General features: G+C 43.1%; 1 protein-coding gene across 5 annotated transcripts; it reads right to left on the reverse strand.

The window, feature by feature from the left end:
• Positions 1–7448: 7448 nt before the first annotated feature.
• Positions 7449–23054, reverse strand: nrarpa (NOTCH regulated ankyrin repeat protein a). Of its 5 annotated transcripts, none has more exons than XM_023831922.2 (3): positions 22894–23054; positions 21833–22768; positions 7449–8626 (listed from the first exon to the last, which is right to left on the reverse strand). In XM_023831922.2, exon 2 carries the CDS (start codon positions 22187–22189, stop codon positions 21851–21853), a length of 339 nt encoding a protein of 112 aa, XP_023687690.1. In that variant the 5' UTR covers positions 22190–22768; positions 22894–23054; the 3' UTR covers positions 7449–8626; positions 21833–21850. The 5 variants fall into 5 exon arrangements, with proteins under 5 accessions (XP_023687690.1, XP_023687689.1, XP_023687691.1 ...); XM_023831921.2 differs by having other exon boundaries at positions 7449–8629; XM_023831923.2 differs by lacking the exon at positions 7449–8626 and having other exon boundaries at positions 19162–22547; positions 22711–22768.
• Between the last annotated feature and the right edge of the window lie 4432 nt (positions 23055–27486).

Below are 27486 nucleotides of genomic sequence, written 5' to 3' on the forward strand. Positions count from 1 at the left end.
CTCATCCGAACCCTCTCAAAATATGTTCTGGAATTACAAACACTGCTGGAAGATAAGCCATTGTTTCCATGGTGAAAGTCAGGCGAAGGGGCAGTTGATGAGTGAAATATTTTATTCCCAACACCTGGGAATTGTTGCTGGCTCCAGAAGCCGTACACAACTGCTTCTATGTCAAGATTATTGCTGACAAGATATTTTTACTGAGATTCTTCTTTTGTTTCCGTGCAAATAATTTGTGTGCTTAAAATGTCAAGCTTGTCAAATGTCAATTGTCAGCAGTCGTACCACCTGCAGTTCAGACTAGGTAATCCGCCTAGAGCTAAGCCTGTCTAAGCCTGGCCAGTACCTGGGTGGGAGACCAGCTGGAAATGCTGGGGTGCTGCTGGATGAGGTGTTGGTTTGGCCATACTGTGGACTGCAGTGCAGTAAAGGGGACCCTCTGCTGTAAAGAAGGTGCAATACTTTGGTGAGATGTAAATTCCCGACTTTCTAAATCATAGAAGTCCCCTCAGCATCTTCCAAATGAATGGGGGTGGTACCCCGATGTCCTCCCTAAATTGCCCACTGTGGCCCTTTCCGATCTGGCCTCCTAATCATCCACTACATCTAACTGGTGAATTCTCTCCTGCCCCATCATCACCTAAGCTATGGTGTGGTGAGCGTACTGGTGCAGAATGGCTGCCATTACATCATCTAGGTGGGGGATACAGTGGTTGTTTATGAAGTGGCTCCCAATTGGTTCTGTGAAGTGCTTTGGGTATCTTGAAAAGTGCTATATAAATGTAGCCTTCCTTCATCATCAACAAAATGCACCATTTTTTCAGCGCTTGGATATTTAACCCTAACCGTCCTGTGAATGCCTTCAAGACTAAGATCTTTTAGAACAGTTTCCCAATCTGGTCCTTGGGGACCCTCATTCAGTGCAAAATTTTGCTCCCTCCCTACCAGTAGCTGGGAGGGATCAAAAACATGAACTGTGTGGGAGACCAAGGACCTGATTGAGAAAGACTGTTGTGCCAGACCTATATTAACAAGTTCATAGGCAGGTGACACAAACTTTCTCTTCTCAAACTGTATCCTGCACAAGCAAAAATATGTCATAGTAAATTGGTCTTCAGTCATTCGGACAATTACAGACAGGTTCTGGTCCATCTTCTTCAACAGCAGGAACAAGGAATTCTCCAAAGATTATTCAAACATGGGTCATTTTGAAGGATCATTTTGTTGATTTTATTGCAAATATCTAAACAATGAATATGCTGGATCAGCTGCTCGTGGGGGTTGGCATCGCGGTGTTTACCTACGCTTTGAGTTTCCTGGGGCGTTGTTTTCTTCTGTCTGTACAGCCTCACACCACTTTCATTAAAGTAACTGAAGTCCAGTGTGGGTACTTAACCAAAGAGAAGTTATTTACTCTATATGCAAATGTGTTTTAAGGGTAGAAGATTTTAAGTGATCTGCTGGGTGATACACAATATAATGACATGCTTTATGCTGACAATGTGTTCAATAAACATTACTGATCCTGCAAAACTGTTACCTGAAATTATTACCAACGTTGAAAGATTGCAGAAGTACCCGTCTGTACGTATCACTATGAAGTCAGTGATAATTCGGCAACGCTTTACATTAACTGCACCTTCAGAATGCTTTTATATTGCATTCATGAAACATTCACTACACCTGCATAATGTATTCATTAAGTATTCATAAATCTTTCGTAAACATCATGCATGTATACCTTAACATCCCTTAACAGCTGTAATATACATTAATAACAAACATTATATTATAATAATAACAAACATTATAATTGTATAATCATGTAATGTTTGTTATTAATGTATATTAACGCTGTTAAGGGATGTTAGGATGTTAAGGTATACATGCATGATGTTTACGAAAGATTTATGAATGCATAATGAATGCATAATGAATGCATAATGAAGGTGCACTTAATGTAAAGCGTTACTGATAATTCTATTGAGAAGCAGAGAACATAGACTCTGTGTGCATTAAACCTCCCCCTGAAAGTCTTACTGTACCCCGGTAAATGGTGGCCTGGCCAAGTGTTTACTCCTGATAAGTTTTGTGGCGAAACTTGACAACACATAAAAATGTAAAACGACTTTTTATTTAGGTCTTTTTATTGGTTTTATTTACTCTGTGGGAGAGTGCGTGCTCCATACATCTTTGTTAGTGCGCTATCCTGATCTGTCCCAGGATAAGACAGAGTTTACAGCATGTCTTCCTACAAGCGTTCACAGGATTTATGGCTTGTTTGAGAGTGGCATGCTGAAGTCAGTTGATCAAACAGATACACAGTTTCTCTTTCCATAAAAAAAATAGTTTTAAATTCCTTGAAGTTAAGCATTATGTTTGTCTAAAAGAAGAGGGGACCTGGACATTTTTAGTGACTCACATTCCTGCTCAAAGTATGTGGAGTTCAAGTTTCTCTCTAGGTTTTACTCATGAGTGCAGCTAGTAATGCATCTTTGTTCAAAGAGTTTGTTTGTATATTTAACAATTTCCTAACAGCACTGATGCAATAGTTGCCTAATTTTTCACATTCAGCCTCAGTTGGAGTAACAGCATATGATTCAGAAATGCTGGGTGAGGCTTACAGTTGCTTGGAAAGCTTGATTGTACATTTAACAATTAATAGGGATGACACAGTAATTGTTCAAGGTTTCACGTGTAGGCTCAGATGTAGAAATACATTAGCATGTGCTTCAGGAACTCTGTGTGAGACTGAATGATAGAAGGCTGATCTTAAGATAGATAAGTACCGACTTTAGTGATCCCTTCTGTGAGATTTAATAAAAAACAGTATAGAAAAGAGAGCAGCATGGTGGCACAGTGTTTTGGACTGTTGCCTCACACCGGTGGGGTCTCGGTTTGAATCTCTGCCAGAGTTCTGTGTTTGTGGAGTTTGCATGTTCTCCCTGTGTCGTGGGGGGGGTTTTCCTCGGGGTACTTTGGTTTCCCCCCGTAGTCCAAAAACCATGAAGTTCAGGTGTAAATAACAAATTCCAACCTTTTTCCGGTAGCTAACATCTATTTTCCATAGCTGCTCGTCCGATGCAGGGTCGCGGCGCTCCAGAGCCGATTCCAGAAGCTGCAGGGGCAAAGCGGGGAACTGGTCCTGCAAGGGCAAGAACATCCCGGCAGATTGATAACTCCAGTTCACCTTGGCGTGTTTTTGGATTGTGGGGAGCCATGCAAACGTCACCCATATAGATCCAGGGCGGAGACGCATAGCCAGGTCTTCAGGCGCGCTAAGCATTGCATCACCCTACCTCTTGCTGTTAAACCAAGGGTGTAGATTTGGGTGTGGATGTTAGAGACGTACCTCTACCGATAACATAGGAGTGCTGCGTGTTTAGGGGGTTCGGGGCTGATTTGATCCATACCGATGTTGAAAAAAGCCTTGAGTCCAGCTAGATACTCGTGATTTGACCATGGGGGCCTTGAGCCGATCCCAGGCAATATCGGGCACAAGGCTGTGGTACAGCCTGCACAGGATGCTGCTCTATCACTGGGCCCACACACTCACGGGCAATTTAGACACCAATTAGCATGACTGCATGTTTTTGGACTTGCAGTCAGAAACCAGAGAACTCTGGGTAAACCCAAGCAAATGGGGACACTCAAGCTTCATGAAAAATGGAACAGTCAACAGATTGTTTATGGGAAACAAGAATCAAAGTGGTAACAGAATTTATAATACTGCTTACTGCAAATATCCCTGTAAGAAAACCACCACACCTTGGCCTTTAATTTTAAAAGATTTCAAATTGCTGAATGTCAGAATAGTCAGAGGTGGGTATGACAGATCCTCAAGGTGAAAAGGACTGTGACATCACTGCAGGCTGGGGTGTCCGGGGGCCATTCATACCCTGGTGGGGTGACTTTGCAGGGGCCCCTGATCATGTAAAATAATGTATAATTTATAGGCTCGAGGTACGTCATGCCCCTGCTCTGCATATTCTACCGTGGAGGGGGGGGCACTGACAATTAGCAACGCCCTGATTGCTGAGATGTTATTTAATGACTATATAAGCTGTTTATGGTGGGTCAAATACTATTATTTATGCAATACAGATGAGGAAAGCATCAAATATACATACAAAATATACAGCAGAGGGTCTTAACCAACATAAATGAGGATGGTAAGTGTAGAAGGCCAGCCTCATCTGCTATGAAGAAGGGAAGTGAGAAAGACAGAGAAAACTTTTTTGAATTTTTTTTTATATGGCTTGTGCGCTCTCTGATTTGTGTTTTTCTACATTTTTCCTCATCCTGCTTCTAAGAAGCACATAAATGCAGAATTAATGCGAATTGCTGATACCAGATTGAACTTGTGCATGGCAATTGCAGCCAGTTAAAGGTTAAGAACGCCTGACTTACGGACTGATACTCATAAAGCCTTGTATAAAGCCAAGTTATGAATAAGGATCTTGTTCATAACCTGGGGGCTGCCTATATTCAAAAACTGTGTGCGGGGGAGCCATGTTTTTACAGCAGTGAAACTATTATCAGTTGAACTCCTTATACAACTTCGATCTAATCTAATCGTGCAGGGCTTAATGGTGAGGGGAGGAGAGGACAGTCCTTCAGTGCTGTGATGCACTTACCTTGCTGCCCTCACAGTAGCATTAGTGCCTTTCTCCTCATACTCATGTCCAGTCTCGCTTTATTCCCTGACAAGGTGTCTGTTGCTTCCACCTCCTGGACCTGCTGATTACATCTGTCTCATGCCTTCTGCTCTCACCCCTCTACCTCCTGTTTCCCTCAGCACTCCCCTAGAGTTTCCTGTTCAGCCAACAACTTATGCAACGCTTGTTTTTGTTTGCTTGTTTTTTCGCAATGCCCTATTTTCTTATCTTGGTCCTGCCCTTCCTGATTTGCCCATGTCCCTGTGTTTTGAAAGAAGGTTGTGTCAGGCCAAAAGCCACCACCTTACTTAATGTGAGACTCCCTTGATCATTCTGCTGAAGCGCATTCGTATATCTTGCATTTGGACACATCATTAGCTATCGGGTCAATCGGAGCCCAGCTTGTGTCCAAGTCAACTAGCTGTCCCTCTGGATCTACAGCCATCTTGAGGTTCTCTCCATGACCTCTGTGATGCCCTTTGTGGCTTTCCTGCTGTGCAGACCTGTGAAGCCAAGGAGCTTGAAGGCCCTATGGAGAAACAGGCCTGTGAAGGCCCTATGGAGATTCAGGCCTGTGAAGGCCCTATGGAGAAACATGCCCATGAAGGCCCAATGGAGAAACAGACCTGTGAAGGTCCTATGGAGAAACAGGCCCATGAAGGCCCTATGGAGAAACAGACCTGTGAAGACCCTATGGATATTCAGGCCTGTGAAGGCCCTATGGAGAAACATGCCCATGAAGGCCCTATGAAGAAACAGGCCTGTGAAGGCCCTATGGAGAAACAGACCTGTGATGGCCCTACAGAGAAACAGGCCTGTGAATGCCCTATGGAGATACAGCCCTGTGAAGGCCCTATGGAGAAACAGGCCTCTGAAGGCCCTGCAGCCCACCTTAATGGGTGAGCAGTGTGACCTCAGGCACTCGCCTGCCAAGTGTCTCGTTTCACCATCCTCCTCTCAGCGATCTCCTCCTTTCTTTCTTCCCAAGCATCAGTTAATTCCAACAGACTCACGCATCTTGTGGCTTTAGAGAACCACCATTCTTGCAGTCTGTTCTCCAGAAACACCCTGATACAGGACTGGACTGGGATTAAAAATCAGGCCCTGGACTTGTGCCCAGACTGGCCCACTACACATACATGCCCAGTACAGTGTGTACAATAAGATTTTTGCTGGTCCACTAACCCTTTTACCCACCAGGAAAATGCCTGGTATGCAACATGACCAGCCCAAACCTGCCCCCAAATTTTTCGGAAATCCTGTCCCTAACGTGGAATTATAATGTTTACCTGTCACACACTATCAACAGAAAAAAAGACTTTATCTCTTAGATGCCATGTTAGATCCACATGTCGTCTTTCACGTCCCCCATAATTTTTATCCATCACATATTCCAGCCCTTTATCCCGGTCAGGGCTAAGCTCCTCCTTCACAGTGAAAAACAGGCACTCTGCATTGACGTGTTCATGCGCAACAGGACGCGCAAAGTGAATATATCATAAATAAAATTATTTTCCTCTGCATACTTGAAAGAAGCAACAATAATTATCACCATAGTTACTGAATTAACACCGTTCCTCTGAGTGGTGCTTGCACAAAGACAGCCTGTGACCTTTTCCTTGTGCTTGTACAATAAAGTTGACTGACTTTGACTATGTATTGAATAATTACAGCATCAGACAAAGTGTTTTAATTCAAAGAAAGATATCTTCTGAAAAGTGGCTCTAAGATTCTCTTTAGCAGTGAACTCAACTGTATGTTGAAAAATGTTATTCCTCAATATCCGTTATGAAAACCATCTGTTTCAGAAATAAGTACTTCAGGCAGAACAGGAATGATTCTCACCATGTGATTACTTTAGGACTGTGGTCAAAGACACTAATCTGGTGAGCTACCACATCACCGACCCAGGGAGGTGGTGGGGGGGGGGGGTGTCCCCTCGTTGGAATACTAAGGTATCGACCGGGTGCCGAGCACTGCTTTCGGAAATATACTTCCTGTAGCTTCACAAAAATGAGCAAAGGTTATTCTGAAAAGGGCACTGCTTTAATGCTTTATTGATTATTTCCGGAGCTTTTGGTGGTACATTTTATCGAGCATAATGATGATTAGCCTGGTTGATCGTCAGCTCATGGGACAGCATTACCTCTCCAGAGCTGTGGGCTCAGTTGTGCCACCCAGCTCTGAGTGTGTGGAGTTTGCATGTTTCTCTGTAAAGCATGTGACCATAGAGTGTGACCATCCCACCCTGGAGCACCTCCCTCTGTGTCCTGTGCTTCTCGGGATGTAGCTGTACCCTAACCCCAACTGGATAGGTGACCATGTCCCTGTAGCTTCTGAGATAGGCGGTGCCCCCCCCCCCCCCCACGACCCTGCATAGGACAAGTGGGTATGGAAAATTGTTGGATGGATGGATGGATGGATGGATGTTCTACCTTGTAATGGAGGGAAAATTATATGGCTTCATCACCATCCAAAACATGTTCTCCTGTCATCTGGGACCTTTCTGGGTCCCAGAAAAACCATTAACCTCAGGTTACAGCAACGCAAAAAGAACATGAAACAGTGAGGAAAAATCGGGACTAGGGCATTAGCATCATGACCAGTCTGAGGAGGACTGAGGTCAAGTACAACCAACATGTTCATGTTAATGACTCGGTTACTGGAGTGGAAGTGTGAGACTCTGAGGGTGTGTGTGTGTGTGTGTGTGTGTGTGTATACACACACACAAACACACCAGACCCTCTACACAGTGCTACAATGTATAAAACAATGCATAATATAATAAAATACAATATAATATATTTTTATTTTATTTATTTACATTTTTATTAATTTGTTTGTCTGTTTCTTAGTGAGAAGCTACCCCACAGATCTTACTACAGACATTCCCCAGGTCACGAACGAGACCCGTCCCTAAGTCTGTCTTTAAGTCAAATATGTAGGTAAGTTGGAACAATAATAATACAGAACATAATAATAATAATAATAATAATTATTATTATTATTATTATTATTATTATTATTATTATCAGGGATTGACAAAATTGTTGTAACAGCGTGAATGCGTACGTATTTTATGTGCATTTACGCTGATATGACATGAAATGATCGTGCATTTTAACCTAGGCTATATATGCTAATTCGTACTTCATTTGCGGTATAGAGGTTAAAATGCACGGTAATTTCTGGTCATATATAAAATACTTACGCATTCACACTGTTACAACAATCAATTGCCGCACGTATGGCTTTTAAAGGTCAATGCGTACTCGCGTACGAGGCATGTAAATCCCTGATAATAATAATTGTAATAATGATAATAATAATGTAGTGATAATAAAAGTAACTACATACATTCGGGTCTACCTCGAGCCGACGAACCACTGAAGCCGTACAATGTTTTGATTAATGTCACTATACGTAGTGCGTAGGTTCCTTATTACGAACCATTGTATTTAACCTGAATTTTTTATATAATAGCCAATATGGCAGTCTGTTCCTAAGTACGAGTTGTGCATCAGTGGGACGTTCTTAGCCCGACGAAAGCCTGTATAATATGCTGGGCAGCGTTACATTTTATGTTTAAATGTGCTCACCCAAAATACAGCAGGCTGCTGGTGTGGACCCCACTTATCGTGATGAATATACCACAGTAATTGTGATTATTAAGACGCAAGATGGTCACTAGACAGCCACACTGAAGATCTATGCTAAGACACCAGATCATTAATGTGAGACTGAGGAAAACCATGTGTGTCCATTACCCTGAAGGACAAGTCAGCGCATGAGTCTCATGTAAGGTTCCTCCCAGCTGGACGGTGTGTAGCTCTGCCCATTGGGGTCGAATCCCGGGGCTCGCTGGCTAATCATATCCCCGCTTGGCTCTCGAGCAGGACCTCCACCTCACACGCTGCTGAATGCTGGTGGATCTGACTTCCTTCTTTGTGTGGTGTTTTGCACAGCATCTGCTAAACGAAAAATAAACAATAAATTGGAAGAGCAAGATGAGAGGGGATTTCATCGTCATCCTGAAGAAGGCAAGTACAGCATGCAAACGTTTAGGCTAAATGGCTTTGATCCTACATGACTCTCTTCACAGATGAAGAAGTGGATGATGGTGCTTTGATCTCCCACTTATACACACAGACAGACACACAGACAGACACACACACAGACAGACACACAGACAGACACACACACAGACACACACACAGACAGACAGACACACAGACAGACACACAGACAGACAGACAGACACACAGACAGACAGACACACACACAGACAGACAGACACACACACAGACACACAGACAGACACACAGACAGACAGACACACAGACAGACAGACAGACACACACACAGATACAAAGATGCACACATTTCTATTCATTCCTTTGTGGGGACTCTCCCTAACCCTTATACCTAAAGCGACAACCTTAACCCCTACAAGGTCAAAAGTTCCTACTAGGGGCCCCAACAAAATCAGAGGCCCAGCCAGGCCCTGGGAAAAATGGAACGGCTTCACTGGCCAATTGAATCACAGGCTCCTCCCCACCCCCAGCACCCTGGTGTTCAATGGTGGATTATGGCAGTCATACCCCCTGCTGCTCTGGCTAGGTAATTCATCTGAAGCTAAGCCAGTTTGGGCCTGGCCAGTACTTGGATGGGAGGCCGAGTAGGAAAGCTGGGTTGCTGCTGGGAGAGGTGTTGGTGTGGCCTGCAGGTTAGGGTCAGCTGTGTTGAAGTTGAGCTGGTTCTGAGATATAACTGAAGGGTCTGATTAATTATCTGTATCAGGTGTGTTAAATTAGGGCTGAACCTAAGCTCTGCAGGGTGGTAGCTCTCCAGTACAGTAGCAGGACTGGGCAGGATTGATCATCCTGAGGTCTGTGTGGATCCCAGTGCAATGATGGGGACACTCTGCTGTAAAAATGGCGCCGTCCTTTGGGTGAGACATAAAACCAAGGTCCTGCCTCCCTGAGGTCATAAACGATCCATGGGCATCTTTGGAAAGAATAGGGGTGGTACCCAGATCTCCTGACTAAAACTGCCCACTGTGGCCCTATCAGATCTGCCCCCCAAATCATCTCCTATATACCTGTATAATTGGCGAATTCTCTCCCTTCACCACCTTAGCTACTGTGTGGTGAGAATACTGGTGCAGAATGGCCGCCATTACATCATCCAGAATTACGGCTCCCCATTGGTTCTATAAGAGTCTATATAAATGTAATGTTTGTGTTCATGGTCTTCTCTTTACCACTGGGGTAGAAGTCTAAGCTCCCGATCCACACACCACACAAAAATTGGCCAGTATTCATTCTGCTGTGAATAGATGTAAAGCAGGAGAGATTAGGAGAAGGACAGTCCTGAGTTACAGTAGGTAACGTCTTTATAAATGATGCCTTAAAGCATTTATTTAGATAATTTATGACAGAATCCCGTGCTTTTCACACTGGGTGAGAATTTAATGAAAGCGATGCAAATTGTGCTGAGCGCTTTTCGGTCAGCAAAGCTAAGCAGAGGAATCATCAGTAAAATCCCGTGCATTCCGCTGCTGAAGCAATGTTCAAAAATATAAAATATGCTAAATGTACTAATTAGGCACAATCATGCTTTTTTTTTCTTTAAGCTCTTTTCTTTGCAGTCAGTGGTACGTGACTCGCACATGTTCCGACAGAGTTGTTGCTTTCTGAGTCCAACTCCAAGCAGATAGTGCGTTGAGATTTTTTTTTCGTTTTTTTTTTTCGCTGTCTTGAATTTGTTACCACGGTTGCAATCCGAACCATATCCACTAGAGGGCACTGTTACCCTAGAGTTCACCGATTCCTAAACCCTCCACCCTGTTGATAGCAGAATTCTGTTGTCTACATAGTTCACACAGTTCCTGCTTTGTTGGCCAGAGAATTCTGGGAATATCCGTAGAGGAAAACGGAACTGAGGACTGCTTCAGTGACCTTCCGCTCAGGGGCATATCACCTGGTCCTGGAGGGATGTGGTCCTTTCCAAATTAATTTGCTGGCCCGAGACACTTTGTGTCTGCACATGCAGAACAATCCCTTTCAGCGCTGATCCTGCATTAGAAGCATCTCCCACAGGAACCAAAGTTGGGCAAAAAATGTATAATAACAGGAAAGTCAGAGATGACGCTTGCATTTGCGTCTGGTCCGCTTCTTCAGGCGTGACACATTAAATGCATGTAACATATACTATAAACAAATGATAAACAGGTACCACAATCCACTAGAGGTCAGATAAAGTGCTTAATTTGTTTTCAGATTGATTTTTATATCGACATACAAATTAAAGATTTTTGTTAACTTGCAGAATAGAGAAGAATGGTTCAGATAAATTCTTTCGCAACTTAAGAAAGATTAATGTCACCTTCCATTCCAGGTGTGGTGAAGGACAGCCTGACTGGTATGTAACGTCATGGGGAAAGTGTTGGTTTGGGCGTCACTGTGAAGCTGGTAATATGTAAAATATGGGTTGACAGGGTCAGTATTACACACCAGCGGATTAATAGTGGACAACCAGGCAGAAAGTGTGACGTCATATTATGTGCTGTAGTCTGCTTGTGTTACAGGCCTCTTATATGCCGCATTTCAGACTGTTGTAATGATTTTGTGGTTCAGTCATTTTGTGTTATTATACAGGCTTGATATTCAACCAGCTGTAAATGTAGACATAAGAATGCAATCTAACATTAACACGGGCTGTAGCAGAACACGGTCCTACTGTATCTCAGAAAGGGCTTTAAAGGGTGCGAGACACAGAGGCGACAGAAAACAGCCTGAGAAGATTAAAAGTAAAAAAGGAAGTTAATACTGTATATAGAAGCCCAGCTGAATGAAATGTGGGAACAAAAGTACAGATCACACACAATATTAAAAACTGGAATAAAGAATCCATAGTGTATGAAACCAGTACTAGTGTTACTGATATCGCAGTGTCACTGCCAGACAGGAGAGGGGCGCATCCAATCCAGAATAAGGCCACATGTGTTACTTAACTTTCATTGTCACCATTGCTATGTCATTGGACTGAACTGAAATGGAATATAAATTATAAGATTCCAATTTGCATCCTTCATACGTCTGTTATGTAGCTGTTTCATGGTACAGATCGAGTGCTCAGCTGATCGGCACAGACATGAATGCCAGCAGTTCTGTTTATATTATTGAAGCCCCCCCCCGTCAGAAGAACTGGCATGATCTCCATCACTCTGCTGCCCGCACACATCCCCCCCCCCCCCCCCCTCCACCTTGTCCGCAAACAATGGGACAAAAAACTGTGAAGAAAACAGATGCTTTTGGTGCTAGTTTCATTTTAACATAATATTTGTAGTCTGGTAATCTAAACTGTCCTCGACTGTTTATTCAACAAGACTGACAACAATGAGTAGAAGGTTTATGCTGCCGAATCGGCAAGTTGCACAGTAAAATTGATGGTGCGGTGCTTTATTTAGAAATGATATCTGGGCCTCCAGCTTCCATAGCTGCCTATCCGGTACAGAGTCGGAATGAGAATGGAGCCCATCCTGGGAAGATGAGGGGCAAAGCAGGGGGCAGCCAGGACAGGAGGCCAGTGCCAATGAAAAGCATATTATATAATCAGTATGATAGACAGTGAATAGTACATTATTATTTTTTACTTTGAACATTATAGGGGAGTTGTGTTCATTATATTAGCCTCATTAAAGTATTATTGTGCTTAAAATAAAATGTAAAATAAAGTGCAAGACAAACATTCCGCAGGAATGTACAGCTATTTAACCCAACTGACAGCTCTGCCGAGATGGGAACGAAACGCAGAGGAAAAACAGAATCAAAATAAGAATAAAGCTACTCAAGTAGAAATCAGAAAAATGACGGAAGACAGGACATCCTGGAGGAATGTCGTCTGTTTGGTGGCCAGGAATCGACACCGACGGCACATAATGCCAAAATAAATAAAAAGGCTTCACTCTGCAAAGTTTGCAGAACTAATTATGAAACATACTCCTGCAATTATAAAGGCATTGCTGAATTTTCCATGCATGACCCGAGTTGATTGCGGTTTAATTTTTCATACCCAGAAAGAAACAATAATCTTTTTTAAAGCACGACCGTCCCCTTCAGGAGGGCTGGCACAAAGGCCCGCATGTATTGCTGCCACCTGGGAACCGAGCTGGGCAGCGCCGGCGTACCGGTGAGTCTGTGGGCGCCCCCCCCCCCGGGTTCCCCTTATTGTGCCCGACAAATTAAACGTGCAATGCGTGCGTGTGGTTCTCTTGTGACAGCGTAGTCAAAATTCGTATTACAGGATATTTTGTTAATAAAAATACAGAGAGCCCGGCTGCTTTAAATGGCTGTCACCCTCTGCGGTCCCCAGCCCCCACCGCGGCCCCCCGCACCCCCTTTTCCAGGACTGGTGGGTTTGTGTCCTTTTGCATCACTCCACCCACGGCTCCTCCCAGCAAACTGCATCGGAGGGTGATGGGGAGGGGGAGAGGGATTGGGAGCTGGGGGGGTGGTTGCGGATGACAATGGCGAGAATGAAAGCATGCGGAGAGAGAGCTGCTGAATAGCCCCATTCAGTCTGCCCAGCCAAACAGAAAAGCAGCTCCGCTCTCACTTTAAAACGCCGGGCTTCGCTCCGCACAACCGCGTCTTTATTCCCCGCAGTTGCTCTCGAGCGCTACTGGCTTATAAAGGGAGAGCAGCGCGATGTGCAGCGGCACACAAAGCGGACACAAGCGGCCGAACCGCTCCGTTCAGCCCCACACCCTCCCCGTCTTCTCTACCTCAGCCATGCCCTCAACTGTGGCGCGTATATAAAACGTTTAAACAGCAAGACTGTCCGTTAAAGTGTTATTTCTAAAGCACTGGCACATCGGTGCCATCACTGATAGCAGAAATGGAGACAGAAGGAGATCACGGAGGGGTGGCGCAGTGCGTCTGACAGACGGGTGCCTTAAAATGCTCAGCGTTCCTGCTGAGGTTCCTCGGCTCTCCCCCCACTCAGTGACCAGAGCCCCCCACTGCTGCACACACTTTCGGGGACGCCTGCATGGGCTGCGATCCACCCTCGGACATAGGCCATAAACCAGTGATACAGGCTCAAACAACGATAATACCGATTGCACAACGACACCGCTGAGATATAAATCAGATCGTACGTTTCTTTTTGGTCCCTGCGTTCGTGGTGCAAAGCTACTTAAATTACCCAAAAGAAATGGAGCATTTCAGAATTAATTTAGTTTAATTGACTTCACTTGATTTTTATACAGAGGCCTTCCCAACAAAGGATTAACTGTTAAATAACTTAGGTCTTATCCTGCAGAAAATCTGAAGGTTTGCACTTGAACATACAGGTTTCTCTACTGTCTTATTTTAAGCTGTGTCAAATTAAAGGATCATGTTAAATCGACTGCTTCTATAATACCCTCAACTTAATACACCCAGTTGTGTTGACTTTATCCTAACCTGATTAGGACTTCAGCCAATTTAAAGATTTATCTAGAATAAACACTTACATTGACACGTTCTAGTGCTGTTATTTTTCCACTTTGTCTGGCCAGCACTTATCCACAATGACGTATCATTTTACCCATTCATACTGCTGGATGCTTCCCCGGTCTCGGGGGACTTCGCAAGTAATCGGCACGCTAGCAGATTTTCTTCATGATGCCGCTTGTTTTGTGTGCGTTGTTAAAACTACACCAAGCGTACAGTGATAAAATGAAATGCGTTACAATGAATTGCAGTTTGTCCTCCTGACAGGGTGAAGGCGCTAAGATGAATAGCAGCAGCAAGTTAAAATCTAGTTGTCACCTCAGACAGAGAACTGGTGTGTGTGTGATGCTGTATGTGTGTGTGGATTATGTTTATATCACATTGTGGGGACCACACAATGTAAAAAAAAAACCCTGTTATTTTAAAGTTGTAGGGACTATTTTTCAGGTCCCCACAAAGATCTGTGAACGCAATCAAAAAACGAAACATGCCAAAGGTCTTGTATTTTGTTTGGTTACTTATGGTTAAGGTTAGGCCTGCATAGGGGTTAAGGTCGTCATGTTGGGATTAGAGTTTTCCCCATAGAAGTGAATGGAGAGTCCCCACAAAGATATAATTACAAACCTGTGTGTGTGTGTGTGTGCCTTTAATGTTGTGATTGCACAAATCATAGAAGTCTGCAAGTCATGTCAACACACTGCTAAAGGACTTAAACTAAGTACCTGAAGTGGGCAAACTTGGAATTTGAAATAGGTGAAAATAATAATAATAACAATAAGAATAATAAACCACCAGAAATCTATCACCACAGTTTTGTTTTCTGTTTTTAATCTGGCACTTGGTATTCCTAAATCAAAATAAATAATGACTAGCAATAAACTGTACTGACTGCATGCTAGTGCAGGGTTCAGATCCAGTCTCTTCCGGTTAAACTGGCCATGACCATGTAAGAGGCCACCCGGCTCGGACAGGGGGGTCCATTCTCCTGAGAAGGTTTAACAAGAGCATGGAGGCCAGGACAAAGGCGGGCTGACCCAGACCGGCGGGTCCCTCCTCGCACACCCTTCTCCCAGCAGGCGAGCCCAGGGTCTGATGTCACGACCCCCGAGGCCAGTTCCAGGGCTGTGCCTGGTACACTGGCCCCTCCCACCTCGCAGACTCTGTGCAGGAATGAACGTCACGGCCCCAAATGGGGGGGAGAGGGGTCAAAAGTGCCAACGAGGGCAGTGGGAGAGTGCAGCAATGTGGCAGTTGCGGGGAAGGCGGTGGGGGTGGGGGAGGGGGCCCATATGGGCACTCCCTCAGCCCTGTCTTCACAGGCAGGCAGATGTCACATGGGTCACACACACAGACACAGGGTAAATGGCTGAACCGGAGAGACCAGCCACCGCCCCCCCCCCACAGCTGCCAGCCATCACCCCACCCAAAGCACTCGCGGTCCCACGGGCGGCCACTTCAATCCCTGGCCTGTTGGGGCTCCTTTATTTACGTCTAGCCACACTTTTATACCTCGGTTGTTGTCAAGGAGACTCCTGTGTGTCGGGGGTGACCTGCAGGGTTCCAGATGTTGCCGTAACAGAGACAGTCAGGGGACACAGCAGTCAGCCGGCAACATGGTGAACGGGAGGGGGGGACGTGACCTGCAGAGTGTGTAAGGGGGGCGTGTGAGGTGTCCCTTACCAGGTCGGTGATGAAAGGAGGGGGGGGCTTGCCGTGCAGAACAGTGATCCTGAGTGTACACACACACGCGCACAATCACACACACATGCGCACAATCACACACACATGCGCAACGCATACTTACACAGACAAAAATACAGACATACACACACGTGCACACATACATACTCACACAGACACATGTACACACACAGATATACGCACAGACACAGAGACACACAGATACAGACACACACACACACACACATACAGACACACACACACACACAGACACACACACACATACAGACACACACACACATACAGACACACACACATACAGACACACGATTACTTTACACGCCGGTGTGTCAGTTTCCCCCCTGAACTTTAGGCATAAAATGGATTTGAATGAGAAAGGGGAGTGCGGGGGGGTGCAGCACGGGCTCTGAGGAGGGGGGGGCATGAGCTGCTTCTCCCTTTGTGTACCAGGGTCTCTCCATTGAGCCAGCAATGCAAGATCGCCCCCCTCCCCCGTCGGCAGCGGTGCTGCCGCGCTCAGCTCTGCCCCTCCCAGTTCCTCGCTCATTAGCATAGCAGCTGCTGTGTGCGGGGCAGGGACGGGGTGGAATCGGGGGGGGGGGGGGGGTGGGCTTTGGGGCACAGGGGCTCCAGTCAATGGCGGGGACGTCTGGGATGTGAATAAAGCCTGAACGGGGGCTCTATGGGCCGAACAAAAGAGAAGGAGGGAAGAAGAATGAGAAAGTGAATGGGCCGGCTTGTCAGAGCGCACCGGAGAGCGCAGAATGGAGTGAAAGAATGAAAGAAAGTTAAAAGCAGCAAAGGGCATGCAGGGAACGGCTCGGCCACCTGTCTCTCTCTCTCTCTCTCTCTCTCTCTCTCCTGGAGCAGTGTGAAGGATAGTTAAGATGGAGGATCCAAGGGAAGTTCATGGCGCTTTAAACCACGGCGGCAACTTAAACCTAGTTTAAGCCAGAAACGTGGGTTTTTTTTTTACCTGTCTTCCTGCCTTAGTGTCTAACAGGTTCCGGACATTTCCGAGGGCCTCTCCTGTCTTAAAGTTTATGTGTTGGGGTTAATTGGGTATGCAGAGGTGTTCATGCTATGGTCAATGACGCGATGCAGACCTGTTGCTCTCTAAGCACATTTCCCAAACGGTTTGCCTGGTGCCACACAGGACGGACACACACTGGCATGCGGTGTACAGGTGGCACCTGACAACAAGGGGGAGTGACATAGGAACAACGAATGATGAGATGGTCCTCTATCTAAAGAGGTGGCAATAAATAAATAATGGGTTTGTTTCTGTAAAGTGTAAATACTGCAAATTTGTAGTAAGGTTCATATTTTTATTGAATCATAGGAGTGGTGATCAGCAAAATGACTAAAAAGAGCCTACAGCGATGTGAGCTCATCTGCTTCCCTACAGGCCTTATCTAAAGCAGAATGAAGGTTTATTCTTGGGTCAGACACTGCAGGCGACAGCTGAACACAGACGTGTGAAGAACCGAGTAGAACTGAGCCAGAGACCCAAACTTCACATTCCACTGAAATTGCATCTTCCTGGAAGTGCCACATTCTTCTTGCTCGTTTTAAATTACATATGATCTAAGGGCTACCATGAGAGGGGCTGACATCTGCAGAGAGCCGTTTCTTAAAGTGTTTTATGACTGAATCCTATATCCCATTATAGTCAAAAAGCAGCTCAGTTTCTATGGATAGAGAGATGTTTCATATTTAGTTACTAATGGCTTAATTCACCAGCCTCATTGAGTTTTCAGGTTATCGTAGTACGATACTTATCCTATAAATGGGAGAATAACAGATAGATTTTATGTTACTGATTATTTCTCCATGAGCAAGACAAAAGAACAAAATTAATGCCATGGTTACATTGAAACATACCCAGAAAAACAAACAAGCTATCTTCTCAAGTCATGAATGTTGGTGTCCTTTCCTATAGAAAAAAGGCACACAAGCAAAACATAAACAGCTTCACCATTGCTGTGAATGCTTATTCTCACATATGGTAAAACACAACATGAATATATTTACCAAGATTTGTAGCCTCACATCAATACATGTTGGCTGGAAACTAGAAACGATATATTAAAACCAGTTCTGAAGTCCAGAAATATACTTAAAATCAAAGCATATCCTGGCAGATCAGGTAATCATAGCCTTGTTAAAATATGTGTCAGAATTCTCTCTGGACCTAAACTCCTAGTTTCGACAGTGAATTTATTCCAAACCGCAATGCCACACCCCACCTAAAAAAAAGCCCCATATATAATAAAAGGTGTTGAATTCTTTGCTGAAGACACAGGTAAAGAACAAGCCTCACGTACACATGAACACACATGGCCACCTTTCTCCGGTTTCAGCTTCTGCCGTCTTTCTCCCTCCGGGTTCGACTCTGAAAATCATTTCCAAATTCCTGCACTAATGTGCTGCAGGCGCATGAAGAATCTATTAAGGGGCCTCTCTGTTGCGGCGTTAGGACTTCTGCCAATCCCAGTGCTGGACAATGGAAATCCAGCTCAACAAACACATCCTGCAGGACTGCGAGATCAGCCACTGAGAGGCCAATAATGCATTCTTCTCACGTATCAGACATTCAGCACCTCAGCCCTGCCACCTTCATGGTTTTACTTTCTAAACATAACACCGCGAGCTCAAAACATTCGGAGCCTTTGCCTGCCGATCGGAGGAAATCGGAATTATTTAAATGGCACCCAGGATTGCAAGGTTAATTTCAGTGTTTCCACAAGTCCTGTGGACTTGTCAGTTCTAGTTAACAGCAGCTGTTTAAGTTATATGTTTAAGAAGCCTAACAGAACTATGCGTGCGAGACTGGACAAAATGCAAGCCAGAAGCAACACTCTCCCAAGTCTCTCTCACTCGCCCGGCGTGAGACCTTTTGCGTGAAAATGCCAAGAGACAAAGTGAATTAACAGGTGTACTAGGCCTGGGGGGGCGGCGGGGGGGGGTGTTGCGGACTATGAGAAAACAAGGTGCAAGGGTGTTTGGGCAAGAACGAGAAAGACCGAAGTGTCTGCGAGTGCAAGGGAGCAGGAGAGGACAGCCCTGGAGACGTGAAAGGAATCCCTTGAAGGGACCATGCACCAGCACTCTGTGTGCTCCATTATTCAGCGAGTGAAAGGGCCAGAGGAGGGAGAAAAGGAAGGGGGAGAACAGCATCCCAGGAAGAACTGTCTGTAGAAATGCGAAGGGAGGGGGGCCCAAGCGCCCAGGCATTATTTCAATCTGGGGGGGGGGGACCAGGTTTGGTGGGAGAAACAAATTCACATGAACGCGGCAGAGAAAGTTTAATGATTTTCTTTACTGGCTTGTACACAAACGTACAAAATTACAGCACACGATTCCTCTCCACACAAGATCACAGTGTTACAACATTCAAAAATAATAATAAAAAAAACTCATTATTGACACAATGGAACATCCACCTCACTTACGAGACACAATCTTTTGTTTGCAAACAAAGCAAAACAAACAGAACTTGGTCCTAAAACAATTTCAGCACTTCTCATTCATTTAAACCTATCTAGCTATTTTACACTTGTGTCATAAATGTTATGACACTGACGAGTAAAACAACTATGCATCGTGCAATTGTTACAATGATCTTACCATCAAAGGTATTGTTCCCCTTTCATAACAACAGGAGGACAGCACTTCAGAAAAGAAAGTGCTCCAAGGTTTATTTCAGCTTTTATATACACACACACTCACACATCCAGTCACGGAAACAACTGGCTTTGCAAACATTACGTTTCACAAAGCGATGCACAAAAAGACAACATTACCTGGAGTTTCATACAATAGTATTTTGTTGTGTTCCTTTTTTCTCTTTAGAAAAAATAAAAATGTTGGCATAAAACCAACAATTAACAACAGTTATCAGTGCAATATTTTTTAAAAAATAATAAAATGATCAAGTTTAAGTCAAGCGATGCATATTTTTTTCTCTTTATATTAATTGGGTTCTCAATTTCGTTATCGCTTTAGTTTTTCCAGGTACATGTACAGGCCACAGTCCCTGGGGTCACACTCTGCAATACCCATGCGCAGAAAACGACAGAGGGAACGAGGGTGACCGGGAGACACCTAAATATGACACAACAGCAAACGCATGCAAAACAAAAACTCCACACGCACACAAGCACACAAATCTGCACATACTGGGCTTTTTTAAAATGACAGTGATGTGATCAGATTTCCCCCAAAGTCTCTTACTGTTGGCATTTAATTCAAAACAAAACAAAAATAAAAAACATTATAAGCAGCATTAAAACAAATAGGGTGCCATGACTTTAAAATGAAACAGGCAGTCTGTATTGACATCTCTCGATGTTCCTGCTATAGTCATGTAGTAGTAATAATCATCGTAATTACACAGTGATAATGAAATAACCATTAGCATATCAATGTTCATATGGTCATAGTCCTGCTCAGTAGTAACCATTCGTTTGCCCCGTCTGCAGTTACCCGAACAGGCCTTAAAGGGGCGTGAAAGGCTCCGCTTTTTGTGCAACAAAACTCCCTGCATTTTTAAGTCATGCGTTAATATTTTTCCTTTTCTTGAATGTAGCTAAATCAGCATTTAACACAAAAATGAAAGCTGAAAGTTAACACATACGTTTAGCTTCAAATAAGCGTTTGCGATCAAATTATCAAATCCTGAAAAAAGTTTGCCCGATTAATAAAAAACTTGCAGAGGGGAAATGACGGGTCTGGTTGAAGACCAAGCGTTTACTGTAATGTTTGGAGTGGGTGGGCGACCGGCTGTTAATTTGCATTTAGGTAAAATCGGCTGAGTGAAATAAATTTATCAATGAAACCAGACTCGAGTTTTCTCTCCTTGGGAAAACAGACCGCAAAAACCAAATCTATGCCATTTCTCTTTGAACACTACATCCGAGGTAGCTGGCAAATACAAAGAAATCATGACTTTAGATAAGGTTCGGGTTAAGAATCAGGCTGGTGATGTCGAATCTCCATAGGGGACAGAATATCAGATTACGAAGCAGCTTGGAAAGTCACCATTAACGTTTGAGACCGATTGATCAGAAACACGACATAATTCAAATGTATTTTCTCATTGTACCTTCATAAATAAAACCCAGTCTGCATTCACAGTGACGACCAGGGACGTTTTAAGAAATACTGAAAAGTGAATTTTTAAAAACATAATCCAAATGCGATTCTCCTGACGTTTTGATACAAAGCAAAAGCAGCGATTTAGTAACATTAACCTTTAACTCTGGTCTTACCGACCTGAAGGTGCTGCCAGATGTCTGCTTGGTGAAGACAGAGCGCATTTAGCTACTTTAAAGAAAAAGGTAAAGCTATTTTATACAGTACTTAGGAATCTTTAGGCATGTGTTATAATTATGAACCCCTTTACAATGCAAAAGTAATTTCATAATGCCGCTTTTTAAAACCAAGAAACTGTTAATCGAAACATACCCAGTGGGTTAAAAAAAAATCAGCATATAGCCAGAAGATGGACTTCATTACCGTGTTCACCTCTTCCCTTTCATATATTCCAGCATGCAGCCATAGCATCAAGTGCCATCTTTTTTATTTAAAAAAAAATCATAATAATTTATAAAGGGCCAAGCGGACAGCGACGCTGCGGGTTTAACACTTCATTCAGAGCCCAATAAAGAGGCGTTTGATTTCAACAGCGACCAAAAAAACGGCACAGGTAACGAAAGACGATCTTCCTCCCCAGCCAAGTTTCGCTATCAGATTAGTTACACATTCAAATAAACAATTAAAGTACCAGCAAAAGAGACGGATATTTTTCAATACTTATGGTAAAATGCATACAGATAGTATAGTGTTCCATTTAATGAGCCAGGCAGACCAAAACCTCGTCTTAAACATAACGAATCACGGCCGGTTTTTTTGACATAACTGGATAAATCGGAAGGCAGTTTTACAAGAGCCGAGTTCTCAGTGTTTTACCTGGGGGGCACACTGAGATCACCGTGCGCCCGACGCATACTTGGCCTTCGTGATGAGGTATAGCACTATGTCTTGGTGTCCCCCGAAGGCGGCGATGTGTAAAGCGCTCCAGCCCTCCCTGTTGGCCAGACGGATGTCGGCCCCGAATTTGACCAGCAGCTTGACGAGTTCGAGGTTGCCGTCGATGACGGACTGGTGCAGGGCAGTCTGTCCCTCGGGGCCGAATGAGTTCACGTTGAACTCGCAGTTTGTCATGTTCTGCAGGAGCGAGTGCAGCTCCTTCGTGTTGCCCTTCTTCACCGCCTCCTGGAAAACCCGCTGCGGCGCCGAGCACGTCGAGATCTCCGCCTGGCTCATGGTTTATTCTTAAAACTAGACACGAACGTTAATAATGATAATAATAATAAAATAATAATAAGGGGAATCCTGCTTTCCGACGCGCTGATCGCCTTGGTATCTTTCTTTCGTTAAGTTGTGGCCGCTGGAAAGGTCTGGGGTTAAAGGAGCAGGGCAGCGCAATTTGGATTTTCAGGTTTGAGGGAATGAGAAATGACACAAAGTGGATATCCAAAAAAAAGGACAGGGATGATCGAACACACTCAGTGTGTAAAAAAAGTAGTCAGTGTCACAGAAATCCAAAATGCCTACCAGATGTCTTTGTTAGACCTTCCAAACAAAACGTATGATGTAGTTTCCCCTTTTCGCCTTCTTCGTCCTGTTAGCAGCACCGAGGTTATTGCAAATGATAATCTGGAAACATCTAGCTTTCGTAAAAAGGGTATGCTAAAATTGCGAGTGTTAAAAATATACGAATATATCTCAAAGGCAGTATGTCCGCAACCCGTCGATTAACAAGTCAGGATCTTCTTGATATTTACCTCCCGACTTTGCCTCCGTAATTTCCCAGGAGCTGCCGCGGTCTGTGAGAAATGGTGACTGCGGGAGACAGGAATAGGAGAAAAAGTCAGTTCTCTGAAAAGTGCAGCATTTCACAGCATAAATGACCATTACGGCAAACAACTAGTTCATGTTGGATTTGCTCTGCTTAAATGCATTTTTACCTGCCTATAACTCCTGGACGGGTCTTGGCGATGAACTATAGAATTCCTCCGCGTGCTCCTTCGCGTGCACTCCGTACAGTCCGCGCGGCTGTCTCTGCCTTGCAGCGCACTAGGGGTCTTTTTTACGTCTCCCATATTTGCATAACAATAAAGCCCCATAAAACTATCTCATGTGATACGGGCGGTAACCGAGGTATGCAATAGGCTGCTGGGGCCATTTGGGGAGGGTCCAGATGCTCCAAGCCATGGAAAGAGGCGGGTTTTGAGCACCAATTTTTAATGTACAAACGCGCAGTACCAAACGACCAATCTTATTTCCAATTTTAAAACACTACAACTGATGTTAAAGAATGAAATACCCCAAATAACTGAAGGATGTATTGCAAAAAATATCTTACTAATATTCTCAAGTTTAATGTATGAAATCATACAATCCTCATTGCATTGAAACATGTCATCATATAAAACGATGTTATTTCCTAACAAGTGCTAAAGCGGAATGTGTTGGGTAATGGTTATTTACTGATGTGTGAACTAAACCTCTGAGTAGCTGTAAGACAACGTCCTTCACGTATTAAAAATGAAAGTGGATTGCTGAAAACAGTGTGGCTTTCTGTCTGGAAGGTTACTCAGAGCTGCATTTGAGTCAGAATTTAAATGACATATTTTGCACTTTTTGAAGAATCGTTGGAATGTGCACAAAAATACAAGATCATGTAACGTATTTAAGGTTTATCGAGGTTTTGTTGTGTAATAACTATAATTTTCCCCAAATCTAAAAGTAGCCTACACAACGAAACTCGAGTGCTATTAATCCAAGACAAATTAGCCTGTACAAATCAATAGTATGCAAAATATGATATCTATAGCCTATAAGAAGTGCACTTTTTATTCTTTATTATTGTTTTCGGGAAAAAAGCTCTCGAGTTTTTTTCCCAGTATTCACTGGCGAACAATGCAACAGGCGATAGCGTGTATGAACTGTGCAAGGTGGAGGTGGTTAAATCCGCACCAACTGTTCGCTTCATTTACTTCACTTATTCGCATTATTCTTTACGCATTTTGTTTGTTGACAGTAGGAAGGACCATCACTGACAGCTGAAGGTAAAGTTAGGTAATAAAATTTTCGTAGCAATGGAATACCTATAAAATGCGTTCTAATACGACGTAGTTGGCTCGAGTTACATATAATCTGCAACTCTTAGCTGTTCAAACGATTTGTTTGAATATTTTGAGCGGACATTCCAGTTGTTTCAAGTGACAGGCAATGGTACTTCAAATAACAAAGCCTGCGCGACTTCCTGCGTGAGTTGAAAGAGGTGCGCGCTGTGAAGAAAATGACACGCAGCACCGTGGGAACCGCGCGCTGTAACCACGCAGCCTTTAACTGCTGCTTTTCATGCCGCACTCTTGGCGTGGAAACCTTCAAGATATAGAAACGCGCTACATTTATTGCCGACCAGATGGACATTCAGTCATCAGACCGAAGTATGATAATACAAGTCATTCTAAAATTCATTTTGGGAGCGCAAATATCGTCTGAAAATGGAATTTCGTTCAGCCTAATTACCATTTGTTGTCAATAGCAGATTAAAAGATAGAACATTGACTTGCTGTTTATATTCAGAACGAAGGCGGCAAATGGGCCCAAATTCCTTCATTATTTTCCATAAAATAACGAAGAGTCAGTACTTCGAAAGGTTACAGTCGGTTACATGTCCTTGTTAAGGTTGCCTTGAAAATATTTGCGGTCAGTTTAGCTGGCTTAATTAACATTAGTTCCATTATACGGACACACACACCAATTCCATTATATAGTGCTAAATAATGAATGTCATCATATAAATAAAAATGTGCAATTTGATGTTTGGAGCCTAAACAGCTAAATCTATTTCTAATAAGTAAATATTAACGTATTTGTACCGCTTGGGACCCCAGCAGAATGAAATAAGGGCAATGAACGTATGCACTGAATTCAAAGATCGTAATAACAGTTCGCGACATTCAGGTACATTTGCTCGGACCTCTCCGTCAAGCAAAGCCCTTCAGTTCATAACTTTGATTACAGCAGCAAAAGGCGTTTACATGCAATGCTTTGCAACACGTATGACGCGGTCATTAATTCGGCGCAGTTCCTAACTTTTTTAAACTTAGGGGTTTCCTCTACTAGGTTTTACTGAATTCATGAATTTTCATGAGTATCTCTAAACCCTTCCTAAAAACTGTTCTCATTGTCCTTACTTACATTCAGTCTTAATTCTAAGTTATTTCATTGCAATTTTTTTGTTCGATATACATTAATATTCCAGCGATCAAAAAGGGATTTTAAACTGTAAGTACAAAGCAGCCCACGTTACTTTCTGGCGCCCGCAGCAGAAGCTCGAGCGGAGCGGACGGGCGGAGCCGCCTTCGGGATTCTGCGGAGAGCGTGACGTTACAATGGAGAAGGCGGGATTTGGGAATCGCGTTTAAGGAGCGTGGGAAAGAAGCGAGCCTTTCTTCCCAGCGCTAAGAGAGAGAGATCAAATAACACAGTGCAGCAAAAGTACGGCATGCCCAGCTAAGGTACCGTCCCAACGCAAGAAAATCGAGACGTTATTTCGAAATGGCAGAAACAGAAAAATAACAATCTTGCCAGCTCGTTACATGTATTCTAACGTTTTATATTCACATCCCATAAATCAACACGTAAGGACTTCGCTTTCTGGACAAGCAACGGTGCACGATATCTTATTTGCCTGTTAAAAAATACTTTGACCGAATTTAGGCAGACAAGGCTACGGAAACATGCAAGATGGAAAGTAGCAGATGACTTGCGATCACATCTTCTGCCGTTACTGACTTCTGTATAATGTCAGGGTTCCCATTTGACGTCTTTATTTCACTTGTTGCTCTTTCGACCTGCTAACAAAAATACACAATTTTAAATCCACTCTAAACCATTTAGTGTTCAGAAATATTAAGTGCATCGTCATTTCAAAATAGTAAATGCTTAATACCGTTTTATTTGCGTATCCTAATGTAAAAATTCATTGAGAAAACTATGCAGTTAAAAGTTATGCAATGAATGTAGTAAAGCCTCATTCACACGAAACTTACATTTTGAAATGTTCGTCTGACGCTGAGTAAAATTTAAATGTTTGGATTTTAAGGCGTTATGTTTTGTGTTTTAAGACGTTACGATTTCAAAAGAAATGACAAAATTATTTGAATTCCAAATAAAATACTGCAAATAGCAAAATACAACTTTCTGCTTCGTCTTAATAACACATCTTATGTAAAAATATGTTTCCAGGTTATTTGTGTGGCTTATGTGGTATGTGTATATATTCATCGTTATTTACAAAAAGAACACTGTAGGAAATTTGCACCGACAAGAAGAAAAAGGTGGTGAAATATTTTGAGGGTCCCGAGAAAATAAAAAGCCGGTGGCGGGTATGCTGGATATACAATGCATTGTAAAAATGATGTAGAATTACATAGACTTACTGACTGTATTGAAATTGGAAGTGTTTGTGTAATATACCTGAGCGAGGAAGGAAAACTTGAAGTGAAGTGAAGACGGAAGGGTAATATACAGTATGTAGGGAGAAAACAACTTAATCTTAGGTTAGCATTTCACGGTTAGCTAAAGCAGTTATTTTTGGTGAAATAAACTGAAATGCCTTTGAACTTCCTTAGAAACATTTGTAAAAAATAAAATAAAAAGAGAACCTGCCCTACTAAACAATTGTGTTCATTTTTCCTGTCAGCTTTTCCCTTGGGAGGCCACTGTATTTCAATGAATTCCACTGTACCCCAACCATGCACTTACACAATATAATACAGCTATTTCAACCACTACCACTTACAAAGTAGAAGCCTTCTAGATTACTATGTCATTTTCCTATTGTTTGTCTGTACCAGAATGTATTGTGTAGGGTAGTTTTTCCATAACCAAAGTTTGAACGAAAAACCATTATGGTTTGGAACATGCTTCATACCAAAAGCCAACTGGGACCACAGGCCGTCTTGAGCTGAACCATCTTGGCATTGCATTCTGGGATTAAACACTATGTGGTCATATAGTTGAGGTGAGTCTTACATATTTTTCATGATTTATAAATGTTTCTCTTCAGAGACGTGGATTCCAGTAAATATTATAAAAGCAAAATAATATGGTGTGAAATACAGAATTCAGACATTAATTTGGAAGATTTCCCCAGAAGTACTTAGAGTTGTTGGGCAAAAATTAATAGCATTTAATGTTTGCAGTATGTCGCTGGTCATTTTATACACATCTATAGCTATCTGTGCTGTGCTGTTTGTCAAAACCTAATGATTGTAGAAGAGGGCCAAGGAATTGGCTAGTTTCTATTTAAAACTACTTACTTCAGTGTTTTCTCATAACGAGATGCTGTGTTACAAGATCACTTTTGAATAACAGAAGATAATTAATATGCAATGCTGGAAAAGTGACGATCTGCTTTAATGATCATTGTGATATATTGATAATTCAACCAATTTTTCATGTGACATGAACTATTAAAGTAAGGTGGTCGGACATCTATAAGATAAAATTATACAAATTATAAAACAAATTGTAAAAGGTCT

Source organism: Paramormyrops kingsleyae, chromosome 7 (assembly GCF_048594095.1).
Source record: "Paramormyrops kingsleyae isolate MSU_618 chromosome 7, PKINGS_0.4, whole genome shotgun sequence".
NCBI lineage: Eukaryota > Metazoa > Chordata > Actinopteri > Osteoglossiformes > Mormyridae > Paramormyrops > Paramormyrops kingsleyae.